General features: G+C 37.3%; 1 protein-coding gene across 1 annotated transcript in view; it reads right to left on the reverse strand.

Moving 5' to 3' along the window:
- Positions 1–22,225, reverse strand: part of Iqcm (IQ motif containing M) — a 319,309-nt gene that overhangs the window by 156,074 nt on the left and 141,010 nt on the right. Inside the window, 2 exon segments of the mRNA XM_047565986.1 lie at positions 4,297–4,441; positions 10,426–10,624. Coding sequence (XP_047421942.1) covers positions 4,297–4,441; positions 10,426–10,624 — 344 coding nt within the window.

Genomic DNA, 22,225 nt, shown 5'->3' on the forward strand with positions numbered 1-22,225 from the left:
ACATCCTTGCCAGCAATGTCAAGATTTCTGGGGAGTCTGACACCTGTTGACTCATCTCAGTATTCATTATTTATTAACCCCTCTAACTGTTCATCTCTTTTTGTCTCCCAACTCACATTCTATCTGCATAAATTACTGATTCCAGTTTGTACTGCTTACTCTATTTCTGATTTAGCCCCTAAATGGGAGCAATGCATACTTTTTTTTTCTCACTGACTTCCTAAGTTCCTACTTCCTACTTTATGGTACTTTGCCAATTCTGCACCCCAGTTCAAGCCTACCATGTAAAAACAATTAGTTGGGCCACCTATCACCTATCTCCTGAACTTGACATTAGACAGGAGTTAGATAATGAACAAGAGAAATGATGCATACATTTTGTAAGTAAAGTTCTCCATAAACACTTTTTTCTTCTTTTCAAAAATGTGATTTTGACAATAGCCAAATTATGGAACCAAGCTAAGTACCCATTAACAGATGACTGACTAAAAAAAAGTCTTACATATATACAATGGAGTTCTATTCAACCATAAACAAGAATGAAATTATGGCATTTGCTAGTAAATGGATGGAACTGGAGAAAACCTGCTAAGTGACATCAGCCAAACTCAGGTCGTCAATGGTCAAATGTTTTCTCATATGTGGAAGTTAGAGAGAGAGAGAAAAGGAACTGAAGAAAAAGAAATTTCATGAAGGGGGAACAAGAGAGTAGAGAAAGGGGATTGAGAAGGAGGGGGAAGGGGAAGGAATAAGGAAGTACTGGGGAAGAAAATGGAACAAAGTATGCTATGAATGAATATACCACAATGAATACCATATACATGTGGAATATATACACACATGTATATATAATTATATGTGTATATAATTATGACATACTAATTTAAATAATAATAGAAGGGAGATCAGTAGAGCAAATGGATGGGAGAGGGAGGAGGGAAGGGAAAGGGAAAGTACTGGAGAATGAGACTGATCATATTATGTGCATGTATGAGTATAGCATAATGAATCCTACAGTATGTACAATTATAACGTACCAATAAAAATATTTTTAACAGGTGATATTGAGTCTACACTCTAAAATATGCTCAATTAATCCCATCAAGCAGAATGTTGTATTGATAGTATGACAGGGACTGCCTGAAGTAGATTCAGCTCTGAAATATGGGCTCCCAATGACAATGGACACCAGAGTGGTTTCTAACAGAAGTATATAATCCTGGCATTGAACTGTATGGATTTCAACTTTCTAGTCATTCATTCATACATTGGTTCATTCATTTAGTTGAGGGAGATAGTGATGCAACATCAACGAATTAAAGAAATATTTAGTAATTCCCTGATATGAGTAGTTATTTCAGGTCTCAAAACACAGCCAAATAAACCAAATTCATATTTTGTTCATCTATGCATTTCTCTCTGTTGGCAAATAAAGCAGCTGCTTCTGATGACACATGAGTGATCTCCTTCTCTACATTCCTGTGCATTTTGACTTAACTTGGAAGGGCCAGCATATGCACTTCATTGCCCAGGACTTCATTCCGCCCACCTGTGCAGGAAGCCAGTCATACCACAGAGTTAAGACCCCCCACTGGAGTGAACCTCAACCCCTGACTGGGGAGCAGGGAGGAGTCAGTGGATAAAAACCCAGCACTTGAAGTTAGTTGGCTACACTGTTTTCTTAAGTTCCCTTGATCATGCATTCTGTTTTGACTTCTGTCCCTTTCCTATCTCACTTCTCCATTCTACTAACAGCATTATCTGGGATCAACTCCCAATATACTTGTACTTGAAATCTTCAGTCTTGGGATCTGAATCTGGAGAAACCCAAACTACATGTAAGACACAAAGAATGTTACTTTTTATTTTTTGTTTAAGTAAACATATTTCTCCTTGAAAACGTAGACATATCTTCATTAGATTTTCCTTGAACTAATCAGTTTTACATGTTTCTCATAAGATCACAATGATGTACATATTAACATTATGGCTTTGTGACTAAATAAAGAGATCACAGTGTCCCTAGCCTGCAAAGGATGTCCTACAAGCCAACATTCAGCAAAGCACTAGCAGAACCATGGTAAATATTAAACTTAAATCATGAAAATTAATGAAACTTTCAAAGGACTAAAAAATGCTTAAAAATCTATAGAGAGATTTGTCAAGTATCATCACCCAATTACCAGTCAATACACAGAAAGGTCAGAGAAATTTTCCTAGGAACATGAAGACAAAAAAAAGAACTTGTGCATTCTGTGGATTCTAGGGTTATGTTAACTTTCAATGTAAAGGGACACTTCCTTTGGTAATTCTTTAAATTATTCAGTTAGCTAACTAATCCTATTCCATCATTTAGAACCTGAGTTGGGCAGAGCACCCTCTCTCTTAACTGAGCTCCTTTATTCTGCCTTTGTGTCAGGGTCAGCCTGTTCTCAACACGAGTGCAAAAGTGGTGTGTTCAACATAAGCTGCACCACAGTGCTTTGTCCAAAATCTTCCAAAGGATTCCCAACTCTCTCAGGATAAATTATAAGGACTACTTCTCCAATCCCATCTTGATCTGCTCACACTATGAACTCAACTCCAGTAAAAAGCAGTCTTCCGGCTTCTTCCAAAACCAGCAAGCCTCCAACTTAAAGTTTTTGTGCTTGCCATTCCTCTGCTTAGAACACTGTTCCTCCTCCATCTATCTATTCACCTGAATTACTTCTTATTTTTTAAAAACTTTTATTCAAAGAGCTTCCACAATAGAAGCCATCAGAGACCAGGATGGAAAACAGACACTGCACTAGTTTTTTCCACTCCAAACTAAGAGGTTATTTTAAGATGCAAAAATACTGAAATCTCCAGTTACAAATCAAGGAGGAGAAGTCACACAGAAAGAAGGTAAAACTAAGAAAAATAAGCAAGGTTCTATAATGTGGTTAAAAATGACTCAGTGACAGAGGTTTGGGTACCAAGCTAAGATGGTATAACACAGAAGGACCATTATTGGAATGTGGTTTGAAAGTCAGGAGAAAAACTAAAGTGGAGGGAAAGGAGAGGTCAGTGTATAACTATCAAGTCCTACGATGTATTTTGATAAATATTATAAAGTCAGTATATTTGTATTAGATGATAGAATATAAAATTATTATACATAAAAGATCAGAATCTCTTACTGAATTTCATACTAGTGGGTAGAGAGTTTAGGAGCAAAGGTCTTAAATTTGAGTGCTTGTGGCTAGGACATCTGTCTCTAACTTCTTCCCTCCTCAACCTGTAGCCACAGAAAAGGAATTGATCTAATTCAAAGAGTTCTGACAATTTCTAAATATCTTTTGGAAAATAATGTAATCATAACTAAAATACTTAATGAAAACAATCTTTTACCAAGTATCTTGAGCCCTTCTGATAAACCAGGCATTTGTTAAATAATGGCATTCATTGACAAATTTATAGTCCCTGTCTTCATGGAATTTACAGTACTAAATGTGAAATAAACATTTTATACTAGTGGAGATGGCCAAAAATATAATACTTTTAGTCTTATAAAGCCATAAAATGATTCTAATTAAATATAATTTACTTGCATCATTTATTTTTTTTTTATTCTAGAAACTAATACTCTATTCGAGTCAAATAATCTATTCTAATCCGAAGCAATACTCAATTCATTAATTATAATAGAAATCAGGATCTCTGAATGTTGAGATATAAATTACAGAGCCAGGGATAGAATGCCAATGCCAATGAGCAAGGTGCAGTTTAGTCCACTTAGTGCCCTCTGACTGTTTGTCTGCCATCAATATTTAATTTCCATTTGCCCAGCAATCCTTCCTTCTGTGGACAGTCTCTGGGAAACTCTCAAGTGAGGTTCCTGACCCTCCCACTGCAAAGAGTCAGAAATATGACTCAGGCCAAACCAATTATTTAAGGTCTCCCTGGATTTGAATGTAAAGCCTAGGAACAAAAAATTATGTCTTTCAGGGACAAGTAAAGATTTTTCCATCCTGCTCCCTCTACCTCTAGAGCAACTCTGATTCATAGTCCCTCTAATCTGATTCTTCAGCTCTCTTTCCAATAATCTCCCTTTCAATTTCTTTGGATGTGTTTTTTGGTTAGGCAGAATGTTCCTTATAAATTGAGGATCACAATGAATTAATCCAATTATGTAATATGCCACCTTAAAATGCAAATAGCTGATGGTAATATAAAATGACTTACTTCTGGTTACTATGGGTAATTATATAGAAAATTTCAATAGCTAAATAATTCCAAACCTAAAATCTAATGAGAAATGACTGTATCACTTACATCTTTTTCTGTCCATCCATTCCTCCAGTTCAGCAAAATTTATAATTTGTCTTGTTCTCCAGAGACCAAGTCGATATCTAATGCGGTAGATTACTCCCCGATACATGTTGATAACTTCTTTCAAATTTGGTCCATGATACAAAGCCTATAAAACAATAATACAAACAGTATGGCTATTTATATTTAACTTGATCTATTCCCTTTTGTCTAATCTATTTCACCCAATTTCTTAGACTATGGCTGTATTGACTGTTTATCCTATGCTGGTTGAATAGATGCACTCTGGATTGAGATGAACTCCCCGAAGATCAGAACTCCACCATGAGTTCACTCACCAACAGACAGTCCTATTTCCTACAGAACAGAGGTTTCAATGACACCTACTTTCATAGATGCTTCCTATGTTGGTGTCCATAATTCTCTAATACATAGCACATTTAACCAGAAAGATAAATAAAAGTTTCATTAAGGCATTATCTTATAATGGACAATTATAAGTGAGCTATTCACTCTGGGTGCTCAATTCTTATTTCTTTTCTTATTCATATCCTTGCTGGTTTCTTATAGGTTTTCCCTGATTTCTTGAAATTTTAAATAGTAAAAAAAATATATATATACCTTCCCTACAGGTGCTAATTTTGTAATTTGTTTACCTGAGACTATATCATTCTTCCCTATGTGCATCTTATACATTCTACTACAATTCTAAAAAATTAAGCTTTGAAGATTCATTTGAGATTTTTTTCTTCTTTTCTAAATAGCCACTTCCATTTTATTTAAAACATAATTTTTTTACATTTTACATTTTATATCATTAACTTCTCTATTAATTCCTTCCTTTTAAATTTTATTTTCCCATTCTTGACTTCTTAAATTAAATATTTAATTCATTTATTTTCACTATTTCTTTGTTTTGGAATGTATTGGAGTTTATAAACTTTCCTTGAATATAGCTTTCTTTGATGTGCTTTGTATACCATCTTATAAATGAAAAGACTAAAGTGGAAAATCTTTAAATAACTTTTTATGGCCCCATACCTAGTGAGTCACAAAATTAGTTTTAAAACAAGAATAGACATACTCAAGAACCTACATTTTCAACTATATCCTATATTTCTGTTAAATTAATTGACCTTGGCTCTTTACCTGTTTTGTGAATTTTTTTTGTTTCTTTTCTAGTTCATTTCTTTTTACATGATTGTTCTATCATACTACCTTTTCTTTAGTATTATTCTTTGAAGGCTATATTTATCATTTTATTATTCTTCACCTTTGCTATATTTTATGATTCTTCTCTGAAATTTTTAAATATTATATTTAAACTTACAGTTCTTAATACATCAATATTGTTGACAAAATATTTCTTGTTTGCCTAACTGCAAATATTATTTAGCATAATTGCACTATCTTCCTCCTTTTCCATCAGATAGTAGGTTCTGAATGTTTGCTAGTGTTTTTCATTATTTAGTAACATTTTCCACTGTTTATTTTTAACCTGCCTTTTGTTCAAAGGCTTCTGTTCTTTTAAAATAATAATGCTGATGATGAATTAGTTGTACTTTGGGGCATCCCCCATCATATGAATCATAATGGGAAGCAGAACCCATTTCCCAAAGTTTTGAAACCAAAGGCAGATGCTCATGACCCATCTTCTGTTGCTTTGATACAAACATGGGTCAAAATATCATTCACTAATTCACTATCTGCACCAACTTCAGACCTTGAATCAAAACTAATATAGTGTTCACAAGGAAAACATATTTGGGTGGCAGAGGAATATCCATTATGGGCTGTGATATTCATATTCTAAGGGCAACATTTCTGGAGATGGGAGTACCTTGAGTTCAGTGTATGCATCAGACTCCACAGGATTTGGTGAAATATTAGCAGTACTAGATCCAACCCTTTGGGTTACATGGCTTTGCTAAGTGCCCCATATAACCTAACACTTCTTTTTGTTATCTGCATTTCTCACTGGACTATGGGCTTAAGCCCAATATATAGTAGTAATCATCAAACATTTTATCATCAAATACAGATTACTGAATAAATTAACACAATTTTATAGGTAACTAGAAGCCAACATATTTATGTAGTAAAATTACATAAAACTATACAGTGCCACCTATGCAATGGAGTTCCTGAATAGGCTTAAGGATTTTATTATTGCTTGTAGGGTTTTTTGTGGTGGGGTAGATAATGAGAGGCAATCCATACTTCATCAAAATTTCAAAAGATTCCATAACCTACAAAATATTAAAGACATTGACCTATGAATGGGATACTGGTATAGTAACCATAAAGCTCAGATTTTCCAAGGTTGTTCCAATTTTATTTATTTAGCAAACATTATTCCAAGCCAATTTGAAACACTAATTCTTACTGCAACCATCAGCATTCAAATGTACTGAAATTTCAGTATCTTTGGACAACAGCAACTGGATGTATCACTTGGGATTAAAATTTTAAAAATTATAAATGTTCAGAGTGAAATATTGAAATCTTAGAGGTATTACTTTGAGGAAATTATTCTGTTTTGTGTCTTTATGATTTTTTTAACATCATTAGTACTTATATACTCAAACACATGCAAACAAAACAGATTTTGAAAAGAAAAGGACATTTTGAGTTATGTTGATTGTTATAACTACTCTCCTGATGTATGATTGGTAAGATAATTCAACAGTGCTTCATTATTTCCAAATGAACCCAAACTGAGAGCATCTCACATGAAATAGTGGAAATCATATAGTCCCTAGAGTGATCTTAAAGTGATATTATACCAGACACCGTTCACAGCAAAAATGTTTGAAGAGGCAGTCACACAATACGACAATGGAAGTCTCCCAGTGGTGGGACTGCCACAGTGCTGACAACTGCCCAGTGATTTTCTGTGCATCCTCTAGAGCAGAAAGCCTATCAAGAATTCCCCTAGCAGCATCCCTTCATGTAGGCACAGTCCTGAAAACACCATCTACTGCATCACAGGACTGTCCCACTAGCATTTTAACAGTAGGCAAAGCAACTTTAACCATATCAACAAAGCATTCAACATACAAAGTACCATGCCAGTGATGGTATTAAAAAAAAAAATCAATGATCACAAAAAAAATTTATAACCAAATAAAAGTGAATGATCCAGTTCAAATTGGCTCCGAGCCTCTAAAAGTACTTCCCATTCTTTTCATCTCCAATTCTATCTCTACATGGAAATTTACCATATTCTTTATCACTTTCTCTTTCTAATTTCATCCTGGGGCCATTCGTGTTCACTAAGTTTTCTAGACCCATTTTGCCCCAGAAATTATGAATGACTACAGTTCTGCCTGATACCAGGAAATGCTATAAATTGCACTGCATACATCAATAACTATGCGGAGAGAACTTTAAAGATATATCTCATTTGTGTGCCATGATAAACATCTACAACTATAATCAGTTCAATCAATTTGCCCATTCCATAGCTACTCATTGAGTGCTTACCATATGGTAATCACTATTCTGTACATTTGAAAATAGTAGCAAACAGTAGCAAACAAGACAGAGCCTTGTTCTCATAGAGTTTACAATCTATTTCATCAAAATAGAACATAAACATATACAAACAGGAAGTGAAATAAGAAAAATGACAGGTAATAAGTGCACATAGTTAATAAGTGTGTACTATACAGCAAGACAGTGTTTACTGATAGGAATACAAAAATAAAGGGTATGTGCTCCCCAAAAGCCATGTAAAATACAATGCCCATGACAGACACGTAAAGAGAAGATTACACTGCCGAAAACTGTGTGCTATAATGACCAGAAGAACGGAGAGATAAGCTCTGCTTGATGGACCAGGGAGAGTGTCTACTGCATATACTTAACACAACCTTGAAAAATGAGTCGGGAGTTTATAAGAAGATATGGAAAGAGCATTCCAGGTTGAGGTAAGCATAAAACCCATAAGACAAGTATATAAATATTTAGAACTTTGCTAACACACTGGAAACATGTGAAGAAGAGTCATCATATGATGAAACTGGACAGAGGCATGAGCTATAACAAGCAGATCATATGTATTATGTTAGAAAGTTCACTGTTTATCCCATAATCAACACAGGGCTATCAAAAGATAAGGGCATAAGAAGTGAGTGTTTTAAATACAATGTATAGCAGATGAGATGGGAAAACCTACATGGCAAGAGATCAGTCAGGAGGCTACTGCTCTTCGCCACATGAGGGTACATGAATGGAAGCTCTGGCAAGAAGCACACAGAATAAGAGAGAATAAGAAATGTTGCTGGGGCTGGGGATGTAGCAAAGTGGTAGAATGCTCGCCTAGCATGAATGAGGCCGTGAACCAGTGAGGTCCTGGGTTCGTTTCCTAGCACTGCTGGAAAAAAAAATAATGTTATGAAAATCATAACCAATTGGATATAGTAACAATGAAGTTGAAGGGATTGAAGAGAATTCTAGGTTTATGGCTTAGACAAGCGATGGCAGAACATGCAAACATAGGTATTAGAGGAGAGGAAGTGCTATGTGGAGGAAGAAAATGGGTTCTTGAAGGTACATGGAATGTGAGTTAACCACAGATATTTCAGGCAGGCAATTAATACCTGGATCTAGAGCCGGAGAGAAAGGGTCAGGATATAGCTTTAGCTTGGTTTAGGGTGCAATCGGCCACAGCTCCAGTAGTTGAAGCAGGTGATACCATATGTAGAATAAGCACAACCTTTGGAGTCAGATAGACATGGGTTTGAATTCTAGCTCTGTAATTTACCAGCTGCTTGAATTTGAGCAAATGACTTAACTTCTCTAAGCTTCCATTTCTTCACTTATATAATAAATAGAGCAGCTCTCTCATAGAATGACTGATGGATTAAGTGTGCAGAGGGTTTACTTTTTGCCAGAGTTTTAGATGCATTACCATGTTTAATCACCAGAACCACTTATGTGTATTAGGTATACAAACTAATACATATATATATACATATATATATATATTTATACCCTGAGATAAGCAGACATACTACTTCTAACAGTATTACTATGCTATTGATGTAAGACAGATGAGGCTGGACACTCAAAGAATTTTCAGGAAGCAGGTTTATTTAAGGTACAGCAGTCCAGAGGGACCAATGCCTAAAAAGCTCTGGACCCTGAGTCTTGAAATTCTTTTAGATTTATACTCAGTGGGGTGGATACATGACAGTGGGTGGGTACATAAAGTTACTCTTTGTCCCATATTCTTAGGTTAGACAGAGATTTTGCAAGTTTTTACCGTGGAAAACAGAAATAGTAACTTTTGCCTAGCAAGCTTTCTTGAGGCAGAGTCTAGACACTGTCCAGTAGCAAACTTGGCTTTTACAAGAGGAAGCTTCAGACCACAACAAGCCCTCTGAAGAAATTTTGCTGACATTCTTTGTAAAGATCTTGTTGACTCAGAGAGAAGCTTATTTGTTACAATTATGGTAGGGGTCTTTTTAGTGGGGGTACCTGGTGGCTGCATTGTTCTCAGGACAAATGTGTTCGGGGGGCCACCTGCAAGTCCATTCTAGAAGACTCTTCCAGAAAAGAATTAAAAGTTACTTCGGATCTAGTTTTCTCTTCATAGTTTTGTTATCAAGTTTTAGCCTTCAAGGCAAAGACATTTTGTATTCTCTCAAAGGTTTGGTAAGATCCATGCAGTCAGGTTCTTCTGCATTTACCCAGCCAAAAGGATTCCTCATGGTTTATTTTGAGAGTCAAAGCCAGGATAGCTGAAGATATTGGTGGGGGTGGGGGACATATTTCTTTTTAAATGTAATATTTGTGTACTGCAATAATACCCAGAAGTGTGAGAAGTGTAAATTGCTCTGAAGAGAGAATAAACAGCAAAGAAGAATCAACATTAGACAGTACTGTTTTAAGAGTAAGTGGTCCCACAACTGTTAAGGATTAGTCAGACCTTTCATTCAAGAGTGTCTGATTTGGAACAATCTGAAACTGCCATCAGAGCAGATTATTCATAACATTTTCTTAATCAAAAATATGTAGACAGAACTCTACTTAGAAAAAATATAGACTTATTGACCAGACAATTATTCAAAGTTCTAGTTATTGAATCTACTTAAGGATTTTAGAACATGGTATAAAATTTCTTACCTTGGTCATTAGTCTTTGTAATCTCCTGCGTTCAAGCCACCCCCTGACATAAGCCTGTATGAGGGTGATCATTTCAATGGTGTTTTTGGTAATGATGAGTTTCTTTTTTGCTTGGAATACCTGGAAGATTTCTATGTGTGGTCCAATTCTTTTAACTTTACTGTCCAATTTATCACTTTTATTTATAACAGGTTTTACCCTAAAAATAAAATATGAAACTTTTTTTAGAAATAACAAAAAAACCCTTATACAGTCTTAAATTCTATCAATAACAAATGCATTTTAATAGGAAATGGATTAAAATTTGCACATAAGTTTCAATACATGATATCACTTCAATATAACAATGAAACTCTCAGAAGGGTGAATATCCTAGAATTAATATACCATGTATACAGCTAACCTTCTGAAGAAAAGAAATCCAAAAGAAAGTGAATTTGTCAAAATATAGTCGTGACTATGCAAAAGAGAATACTTTAATATAATAGGGTAGATTGTTCCACATAAATTTCCTGTCCCACAGCTATTTTAAACTAAAGACTAATTTAAAATTATTAGTTATTTGGCACTAATACTCTGCTAACCAAATATTATCTGAAAAGTACTTTTATCCAAACCCTCTCAGCTGAGAGGGACTATGGTATGGTGGGGGGTAGAGGTATGGGTTGTGGGATCAGCACAAGGAAGATTCATACTGGTAATCAGTAGTGATTCGGACAACCTTTGCAGTCAGATAAACATGAGAAAAAGGAAGACTCTCAGGAACAGACTAACTGTAACCTTGTAACTTTGTATCTAAATTTTTCCTCTTACATGCAGGATGTATTTTTCACATGGTGGCCAGTTTTGTCAGTTTTCTAAGTCCAAAGTCTCATTCCCTTGCAATCCATAACATATAAAAGTGCATCTAGTTCTCTATCTTTCACAACTGGAGTTCCACAGAGATCCACAGGTCAGTTTGCCCACCAGAGCTAGGTGTTATTCTGAAAGTGCACCTTCAAACATACACCCCCAAATTCCAGGACCAATTCTACTAAATCTCAGAGTAAAATCTCTGACTCAAGTTAACTCAGTTTTGCACTACTTCCCTTCTAGTTCATTTTGATTTCTGCATTAATCAGGTTCTTAAGTAAGTCTTATTTTGCTTTGTTTTGTACACATCTATTATTTTTCTTTCCTTGATGACAGAAATGTTGGGAATCTAATTTTGATCATTTAACCCAGCCATCAAATCTCTGCTGGGTGGTAGAGAGCAGAGAAACTCAGTTCTTGCTTTTTTCGCTTTATCTTTACTGTAGTCTGTCTTGAAGCTTGTGGTATCTTCTGACATGCTCCGTATTATGTCATCTGAATAACTGTATAATATCATTCTTGAACACCAGTTTCCATATCATTCAGCAATAATTTTATAGTAAAGTTAGAATGTAAATCATCCCCAGATCAAGAAATATTCAAAAGTAGTAATTCGCTGAGATTCTTTTTGATTACCCGATCTTCCTCATCCTAAGCAGCCACAGCTGACCACTGAGATTTGCTGAGACACAAATTTTTTCTGACCTATAACTAAAGATGTAGAATTGAGAGTGCTAGTTATCTTTGTGTCTGTCTGAAATGCAAATGAAATGAGGTTTTTCACCTTGTTGCAGAAGAAAGGAAGTTAGCCTTGTAAGTGTTTTTGTAACTGTAGTTCTTTTGTATCAGTGGTTGCTTCTTTGTCTCATGCTGTCTTTGTCTTAAGAAAACCTTTAGAGATGCATAAATCAAAAATATATCATCACATACATTGGAAGGACAGCTATCTTAATAAAATAGAAAAAAACTACCAGAAAAAGTGAAGAAAAATGCTACAGTTTGAGTATGTTCTCCAGAATTCATGTACTAGAAATTTAATCCCTGAAATGATATGTTGATGGTATTTGCAGGTGGGATCTATAGGTGATTAGGATTAGATAAAGTGTGAGGGTGGACCCCCACATCCACACACACTATAGCACTTGTAGCTTTATAATAACAGGAAGAGAAATGCAATGCAGCGTGCTTGCTGTTTGCCATATGATGTCCTCTGTCATATATTTTTTTTAATTTTATTGTAGACAGATGGGATACATGTTGTTTCTCTGTTTGTACATGGCGTAAAGGCATACCATTTGTGTAATCATAAATTTACATAGGGTAATGCTGTTTGATTCATTCTGTTATTTTTTTCCCTTCCCCCCCCACCCTTCCCACCCCTCTTTTCCCTCTATACAGTCCTTCCTTCCCCTCTGTCATATTTTGATGCAATTAGTAGGCCCCTACCAGACTCTTAGACTTCCCAGCACCCAAAGCAGTATGAAATAAATTTACTTTCTTTACAAAGATATACATCCCATATATAGTATTTGGTTATCACAACAGAAGGTGACAAAAAGTGATAAGATAGATGTATTTTATCTGGTTTTTTTCTTCCTTTTTAAACAACTGGACTAAGACAAAAAGGAAGTAAAGTTTGGTGTTTATTTAAATTAAGAATGATTTTAACAACCTGAAAAGGTGGAAGCTTTGACTTCTAAGAAGAGTTTTGCTTGGTTGATGTACTAGTTTTTTCTAAATAGGGCTCAATATATGAGGTAAAGCAGGAAGGCACATAAAATGGAAATGATTGCTTCTGGCTTGTCCAATGCCATAAGACCTACTATGAAGTCTAAGGGATCCTGAGTTGACAATTTTCCCTCCTTTCTCTCAGAAGAAATAAGGGGTTTTTGGTAGGAATATTCAAATGAATCAAGCCAAAAAAAGAATTAAAAAGGGAAAGTTTCATGTTCTTATAAGAAGATATAAATAACTCCTGAAGAGATTTGTGTGATGCTGGGGTGAGATGTAACATTCAATCTTGAAGTACCAGCTCTTGGTCACTTGGGCTCTGCTGGTCTCCTGAGCTGCCACAAGAGGCACCAGGTTCTTAATCATCTACTCAAGAGTATGTGTGTTTACCAGAAAGACAGAGAGGGATACAGAAAATGAAATTAGTCATTTTGGTTAGAATTGCAGTTGATATGACTTATTGGAACCATATTATGTAAAAGAATTATGAAGAAATTCAACCATGTTCACAAAATCATGGACGTGTCTTGTCAATTTTTTTAACAACCTGAAAGAATTTTATCTTAGGCCCTAAACATATAGACTTTGATCAATAGCACATCTCTAGATGGTCAGAAGTTAAACAAAAGAGAAGTTTGAGGCTATACAGAATTTAGAGACCTACTAAAAAAATGAGTTGTATTTACAACTTAGGGTGTGAAAAGAAGCTGTGAAATATATTAAATGTTGACAAATGTGAATTTTATTAACTTAAGCATAAAATAGGGAAATGGTTGTGAATCCTTAATTACATGGTATAAGTGGGATAGAAAAAAGTAAAATTAGAATTTAAATCCTATTGTACTGACAAACTGATTTTTAAAACTTTTTGTCCTTTTTACAGATACATGAGAGTAGACCAAGTTATTTTTTTTAGTACATAGTCTGCTCTTAATTGGACAAAGGAAAAGCCATTCTGTATCTTCAACACATTTTGCCTATATAACAAAAAGCTCCTTATATTATTAAAATATTCCTTTTATCAGTGCTTGTGAAGTTTTTCTTCTCCTTCATGATTTCTTGCAAAATGTGGAATTTTCAAATTTAATGTTGCTTGTGACTCTGCAACTTCTTGTTTTACCCTGAAGGCACCTGTGACTCTGCTCAAATTTTGTTCCCTCTGACAGTTCTTTCCAACACTGTTTTCCCCAAGTTGAAAACAAAACGACTATAATATCTTTCTAACCTGTCCTTTGGGTGTCCCAGATGGCCCCAGGAACATATCAAAGATTATCTTCTTTGTTATATAAAAGGAGGGATGCTAGAAATAGCAAGGTGTGTTTACACATTTGTTATACAAATATTATATGAATGTTTCATAGGAAGCCAAGGATGGATCCTGCACAGTGACATCTATATTGCTTACTTCTTCACATTAGGCTCAGACCAAGAAACTCCAAAGCCTGCTCACTCTAAACTTAAAATTCTCATTCAGTTGTTTAAAACTTGTTCCAAATAAGCGTATTTTTAACCATGTAGAGCCTTTGACTGTGCATGCCCTATAAAACTTTACCTAACATATGTTAGCAATCAATCAGACGACCCCTGGGGCTATAAAAGACCTTAAGCCACAACAGTCCTACAGAGCTCTCTGGCCCAGAGACCTCCACACCCATCCTGTAGCTGAGTGACATCAACTATGCTTATAAGACCCCTCTCTGGTTCCCCTCTCCCACAGGAGTTCCCTTAACCTTTCCCATTCTGGGTACCTCCCTATAAGGAGGTACTTCCCTCTGGGCTTACATGGCCTCTGCTATAAGGGACTTCCCTCATGCAAACCAGTCCATGTTCTGCCCAAATAAAGCTTGTATTGTGTGCTACTCTTACTCTGTGGTCATGTCTTTTTCTTTTATCAACTCAAAGATCCTTGAACTTACAACAATGGTTCATATTTTTGCCTAAGTCAACAGTATACTGATGACGTCTTATTTACCAAAGTCCAAAACATGAAAAGAATTGACTTATCAAAGAAAATTTCTACCCCCTTAAGTATGTAACAACTAAAATATTATTAATATAAGCACTGAGAAATAGGCTATTATAATTGATTGCACTGATGGCAAATTAATGCCTCCAATGTGACCTTGTAGGTCTGCCCAGCAAGAGATGGAGTTTATTTACCCACAGCATTAGCTTTCCCTCACTGTGACAAAACACCTGAGATAAACAACTTGAAAGGAAGGAGGCTTTATTTTGGTTCATGATTTCAGAGATTTCAGTCCCTGAGCAAAGCAACAGGGGCCTGTGCTAATGGAGTACAACATGGTAGAAGAAACCAATTCACCTCATGGCAGCAGGGAAGTAAAGAGAAAGAGAGAGGAAGGGGCCAGGGTTCCAATATCCCCTTCAAGGTCATGCCCACAAAAACCTAACTTCCTCCCTTAGGTCCCACCTCCTAACCGTTCCACTGGTGACCAAGCCTAAAGCACAAGAGCCTTTTTCAGGGACTTTTAAGATCCAAACCATAAAATCCACCCTATGAAACCAGGCTGGTCTTGTGAATTGTCTTGGCCAATAGAATCCAATGGAAACAATAGTGTGCCAGTGCTGAGCATGTCTCTCAAGTGCCATTACATTGTTCCATTTTTAGAACCTGATACCTACATGAGAACAAACCAGGCCTTCAGAGGAAACCACAAGTTGCATCCACCCATGTAAGCCCAGATTGACCAGCTAGTAGTCAATGACTAAATTCTTATGGAAGGAATATTTACATACTCAAAAGAAGACTGCGTTCCTCTCCACTCTGAAATTGCTGGGTATTACACTAATTCGTGCTAAATATTTTTACATCATTCAGTCATATCACCAGCAGGTGGTTTCTGCCTCTCCCTCACTTGCCTAAAGACCCTGCAATAAGTTACAGGTCATAAATAAATTTTATTTTCTGAAAGAAACACCCAAAGAATGATAGCCTTAGGGGAAAGCATTTTCTTAATAATTTATTGCAGAAAGAAAACACTTATAGAAACAGACTTCTCAGTTTAAACTCGTATTATAACCATGAACCTGCTAGACAAGCAAAAGAACTGATACAGGATTTCACAACTCCTTTTATCCAGAAACAGTTTCATGTGTTGTCAGCTTAATCCAAGTACACAGAATTAGAATTAATTATCTAGGACTGAATACACTAATTAATTTATGATAAATGTTCATTTTCTAATAAAAATATAGTACTCTCACTTCAAATCTATTTATACATTACCATTTCTGCCTTTATTGTTCAAACTCAAATGAAACATCTTTTAAATGACATAAAAATGGTTCCAACTACCTGTACTGACTTGAAAAAATAATTCTGCAGGTAAACTTTTAAATTGATTATGAGTTAATAAATCCTCAGAAATGTCAACAGAAATTAATACATGTCTATTTAATTCATAAAATAACAAACATATATAATGTCTTCACCGAGTTTATTATATAAGTATTTATTTATGAAGTTTTAATAAGAATATTTTTTCTACTATGATGTAATTCAAAACTCCAGTTTGTATTCTATTTCCCATGCTTAAGATACTATATTTGCTGGCGGGCCAAGATGGCGGACTAGAGGGCGGCTGCATTTCACGCTGCTCCAGGACGCAAGATTCAAAAGAGGAGATAGTGAGAGACTTGGGACCAACTCAAAGCTGCCGGGTGAGTCTCTCCTGTTGGGGAGGCGTCCCGGATGGGGCGGTAGCCCCGGAACGCAGGGAATTTGTGAAGTGGAGTTGCTCGGTGAGACGCCCCTCCCCCCCGCTGGAGCGGTAAACACGGACAACTGGGATCATCGTAGAGGAGGCGGCTCAGCATAGCGCTTGGACTCGAGCAGCCTCTGGGGCTCCGGGTGGCTGCCTGGGGAGAAGCTGCGTGGCGAGCTGTTTGGACCCAGAGTGATCGCTTCCGAACACCGGGGGGTTGCCCGGAGGAGGAGGAGAGGCCCGGCGGGTCGCTTGGGTCTAGGAGTGACTGCATCAGAGCCACGGGCAGTTGCCAGAGGAGGAGCTGCGTGGTGAGCTGTTTGAACTCAGAGTGGGCGCTCCTGAGCGCCGGGGGACTGCCCGGAGGAAGAGGAGGAGCGCGGCGGGACGCTTGGTCTGGGAGTGACTGCATCAGAACCACGGGCGGTTGCCAGAAGAGGAGCTGCGTGGTAAACTGTTTGAACCCAGAGCGAGCGCTCCTGAGTGCCGGGAGGTTGCCCGGAGGAGGAGGAGGAGCGCGGCGTGTTGCTTGACCTGGGAGTGGCTGCATCAGAGCTGCGGGCGGTTGCCAAAGGAGGAGCTGCGTGACGAGCTGTTTGAACTCGGAGCAGCTGCTCCAGAACACTGGTGGCCTGCCTGGAGGAGGAGAGCGGTGGGACGCTTAGCCTGGGAGTGACTGCATCAGAACCACAGGCGGTTGCCAGAGGAGGAGATGAGTGGTGAGCTGATTGGACTAAAAGCAACCGCTCCTGAACACCGGTGGCCTGCCTGGAGGAGGAGCGTGGTGAGTCACCTGGTCTCGGAGCCACCGTTCCTGAACACCTGGGGGGCTACCCCAAGGAGGAGGAGGAGGAACAGGGCGGGTCACTTGGACTTGGAGTGACTGCCTAGGGCTACGGGTGGTTGGCGGGAGGAGGAGACCCAAAGTGAGTTGTTTGGATTCCTAGTGACTGCGTTGGAAACCGGGCAACTGTCCGGAGGAGGAGGTGTGTGGCGGGTCTCTGTGTCTCGGAGCTATTGTACGGGGCTCCAGGTGGTGGCTCAGGGGAGGGGCTGCATAGCCAGGTGATTGGTGCAGAGCAGGGTCCCAGGAGCTAGGTGGCTTCTTGCTGGAAGAGCCGCACAGAGACACGCCTAGGGGCGGAGCGAAGTTTCCAGGGCGGCGGGCAGATTCTCTAGGAGAGGCAGCCTAAGGAGACTCGCCTGCGAAGGGTGAGGCTCCCAGGCCCAGGACGTAGGTCCGGGCCCCTGGGATCGTTGCAGAAGAAGACAGCCCAGCCCAGGTGGTAGTTGTAGATTGAGGGGAACCTCTAGGAGGGCAACTGACTAGCGAGACGTCCCCACCGAGTGACTCTTCCCGGCCGGGGGAGGTTTTCCCACAGGGACGGTAAAGCCAGAGACATAGGCACAAACAGGCCTTGCCTTAGCCCACAGTCTACTTCCCCATTGGATGACCATTGGTCAACAAGTGGAGGCACCTCCGCCCACTAGCAGGGAATATACGCCACCTGAGGGTTACCACACCTAGAGAGGCAGCTTCTTCGTGGAGCTCTGCATTATCAACCTCCTCCAAGACTTCAGGCTACTGAAGGATAAGAGGGGATATACTAGCAATCTTCAGGAAATTATAAGTTGATAGAGGAAATCTGCAATATCTTAATGACCCACTGATCCCTGAACAATATGAGAAAACAAGGGAAGAAAATGCCCCAAACAAATCTAGATGTTACATCAATAAAATCCAACGACAGCATGGCAGAAGAAATGACAGAAAGGGAGTTCAGAATGTACATAATTAAAATGATTAGGGAAGCAAACGATGAGATGAAAGAGCAAATGCAGGCATTGAACGATCGCACCAATCGACAGTTAACAGAGCAAATTCAGGAAGCAAAAGATCATTTCAATAAAGAGTTAGAGATATTGAAAAAAAACCAAACAGAAATCCTTGAAATGAAGGAAACAATAAACCAAATTAAGAACTCCATAGAAAGCATAACCAATAGGATAGAACAGCTGGAAGACAGAACTTCAGATATTGAAGACAAAATATTTAACCTCGAAAACAAAGTTGAACAAACAGAGAAGATGGTGAGAAATCATGAACAGAACCTCCAAGAACTATGGGATATCATGAAAAGGCCAAATTTGAGAATTATTGGGATTGAGGAAGGCTTAGAGAAACAAACCAAAGGAATGAACAATCTATTTGAAGAAATAATATCAGAAAATTTCCCAAATCTGAAGAATGAAATGGAAAATCAAGTCCAAGAGGCTTATAGGACTCCAAATACACAAAATTACAACAGACCCACACCAAGGCACATTATAATGAAAATACCTAACATACAAAATAAAGACAGAATTTTAAAGGCTGTGAGAGAAAAGAACCAAATTACATTCAGGGGGAAGCCAATACGGATATCAGCAGATTTTTCAATCCAGACCCTAAAAGCTAGAAGGGCCTGGAACAACATTTTTCAAGCTCTGAAAGAAAATGGATGCCAACCAAGAATCTTATACCCAGCAAAACTTACCTTCAAATTTGACGATGAAATAAGATCATTCCACGATAAACAAAAGCTAAAAGAATTTACAAAAAGAAAGCCAGCATTACAGAACATTCTCAGCAAAATATTTCATGAGGAAGAGATAAAAAACAAAGAAGCAAATCAGCAAAGGGAGGAATTACCCTAAAGTAACTGTCAAATAAAGGAGGAACCAAGATGTGTCAAAAATTTTAAATATGAACCAAATGACTGGGAATACAAATCATATCTCAATAATAACCCTGAATGTTAACGGCCTGAATTCATCAATCAAAAGACATAGACTGGCAGATTGGATTAAAAAGAAAGATCCAACAATATGTTGCCTGCAAGAGACTCACCTCACAGAAAGAGATACCCATAGACTAAAGGTGAAAGGATGGGGAAAAACATACCATGCACATGGGCTCAGCAAAAAAGCTGGAGTATCCATCCTCATTTCAGATAATGTGGACTTCAAGCCAATGTTAGTTAGAAGGGATAAAGAAGGACATTTCATACTGCTTAAGAGAAGCATAAATCAGCAAGATATAACAATCATAAACATCTATGCCCCAAACAGTGGCTCATCCATGTATGTTAAACAAATCCTTCTCAATTTTAGAAACCAAATAGACCATAACACAATAATACTAGGTGATTTTAACACGCCTCTTTCACCACTGGACAGATCTTCCAAACAAAAATTGAACAAAGAAACCATAGATCTCAATAACACAATCAATAATTTAGACTTAACAGACATTTATAGAATATACCATCCAACCAAGAGCGAATACACTTTCTTCTCAGCAGCACATGGATCCTTCTCTAAAATAGACCATATATTATGCCACAAAGCTAATGTCAGCAAATACAAGAAGATAGAGACACTACCTTGTATTCTATCAGATCATAATGGATTGAAGTTACAAATTAATGAAAAAGTAAAAAACAGAAACTACTCCAACACCTGGAGATTAGACAATATGCTACTATATGATGAATGGATAACAGAAGATATCAGGAAGGAAATTAAAAAATTCTTAGAGGTAAACGAGAACAAAGAAACAACATATCAAAATCTCTGGGACACTATGAAAGCGGTACTTAGAGGAAGATTTATTTCATGGAGCGCATTTAATAAAAGAAGTAAAACTCAAAAAATAAATGACCTAACACTACAACTCAAAGCCCTAGAAAAAGAAGAACAGACCAACAACAAAAGTAGTAGAAGACAGGAAATAGTTAAACTGAGAGCTGAAATCAACGAAATTGAAACGAAAGAAACAATACAAAAAATTGACAAAATAAATAGTTGGTTCTTCGAAAAAATAAACAAAATTGATAAACCTTTAGCCACATTAACAAAGAGAAGACGAGAGAAAACCCAAATCACTAAAATTCAGAATGAACAAGGAAATATCACAACAGACACGACCGAAATACAAAACATAATTAGAAGCTATTTTGAAAATCTATACTCCAACAAAATAGAAAATTTCGAAGACATCAACAGGTTTCTAGAGACATATGAATTGCCTAAAGTGAACGAGGAGGACATACACAATTTAAATAGGCCAATTTCAAGTAATGAAATAGAAGAAGTCATCAAAAGCCTACCAACAAAGAAAAGTCCAGGACCAGATGGGTTCTCAGCCGAGTTCTACAAAACTTTTAAAGAAGAACTCATTCCAATACTTCTCAAACTATTCCAGAAAATAGAAGAGGAGGGAACTCTCCCAAACTCATTCTATGAAGCCAATATTACCCTGATTCCTAAACCAGACAGAGACACATCGAGGAAAGAAAATTTCAGACCAATATCCTTAATGAACATCGACGCAAAAATTCTCAACAAAATCTTAGCAAATCGCATACAAAAACATATTAAAAAGATAGTGCACCATGATCAAGTGGGTTTCATCCCAGGGATGCAAGGTTGGTTCAACATCAGAAAATCAATAAATGTCATTCACCATATCAATAGACTTAAAGTCAAGAATCACATGATTATTTCGATAGATGCAGAAAAAGCATTTGATAAAATACAGCACCCCTTCATGCTCAAAACACTAGAAAAAATAGGGATAGTGGGAACATTCCTTAACATTGTAAAGGCCATCTACGCTAAACCCATTGCTAATATCATTCTAAATGGTGAAAAACTGAAAGCATTCCCTCTAAAAACTGGAACAAGGCAGGGATGCCCTCTTTCACCACTTCTATTCAATATCGTCCTTGAAACTCTAGCCAGAGCAATTAGACAGACCAAAGAAATTAAAGGGATACGAATAGGAAAAGAAGAACTCAAACTATCCCTATTTGCTGATGATATGATGGTATACTTAGAGGAACCAGGAAATTCCACCAGAAAACTTTTAGATCTCATAAGTGAATTCAGTAAAGTAGCGGGATATAAGATCAATGCACATAAATCGAAGGCATTTTTATATATAAGCGATGAATCTTCAGAAAGAGAAATTAGGAAAAATACCCCATTCACAATAGCTTCGAAAAAAATAAAGTATTTGGGAATCAATCTCACAAAAGAGGTGAAAGACCTCTACAATGAGAACTACAGAACACTAAAGAAAGAAATTCAAGAAAACCTTAGAAGATGGAAAGATCTCCCTTGTTCTTGGATAGGAAGAATTAATATTGTCAAAATGGCCATACTACCAAAAGTGCTATACAGATTCAATGCAATTCCAATTAAAATCCCAATGATGTACCTTACAGAAATAGAGCAAGCAATTATGAAATTCATCTGGAAGAATAAAAAACCCAGAATAGCTAAAGCAATCCTTGGCAGAAAGAGTGAAGCAGGGGGTATCGCAATACCAGATCTTCAACTCTACTACAAAGCAATAGTAACAAAAACAGCATGGTATTGGTACCAAAATAGAAAGGTGGATCAATGGTACAGAATAGAGGACACGGACACAAACCCAAATAAATACA

This window comes from Sciurus carolinensis, chromosome 10 (genome assembly GCF_902686445.1).
Source record: "Sciurus carolinensis chromosome 10, mSciCar1.2, whole genome shotgun sequence".
In the NCBI taxonomy this organism is placed as follows: Eukaryota; Metazoa; Chordata; class Mammalia; order Rodentia; family Sciuridae; genus Sciurus; species Sciurus carolinensis.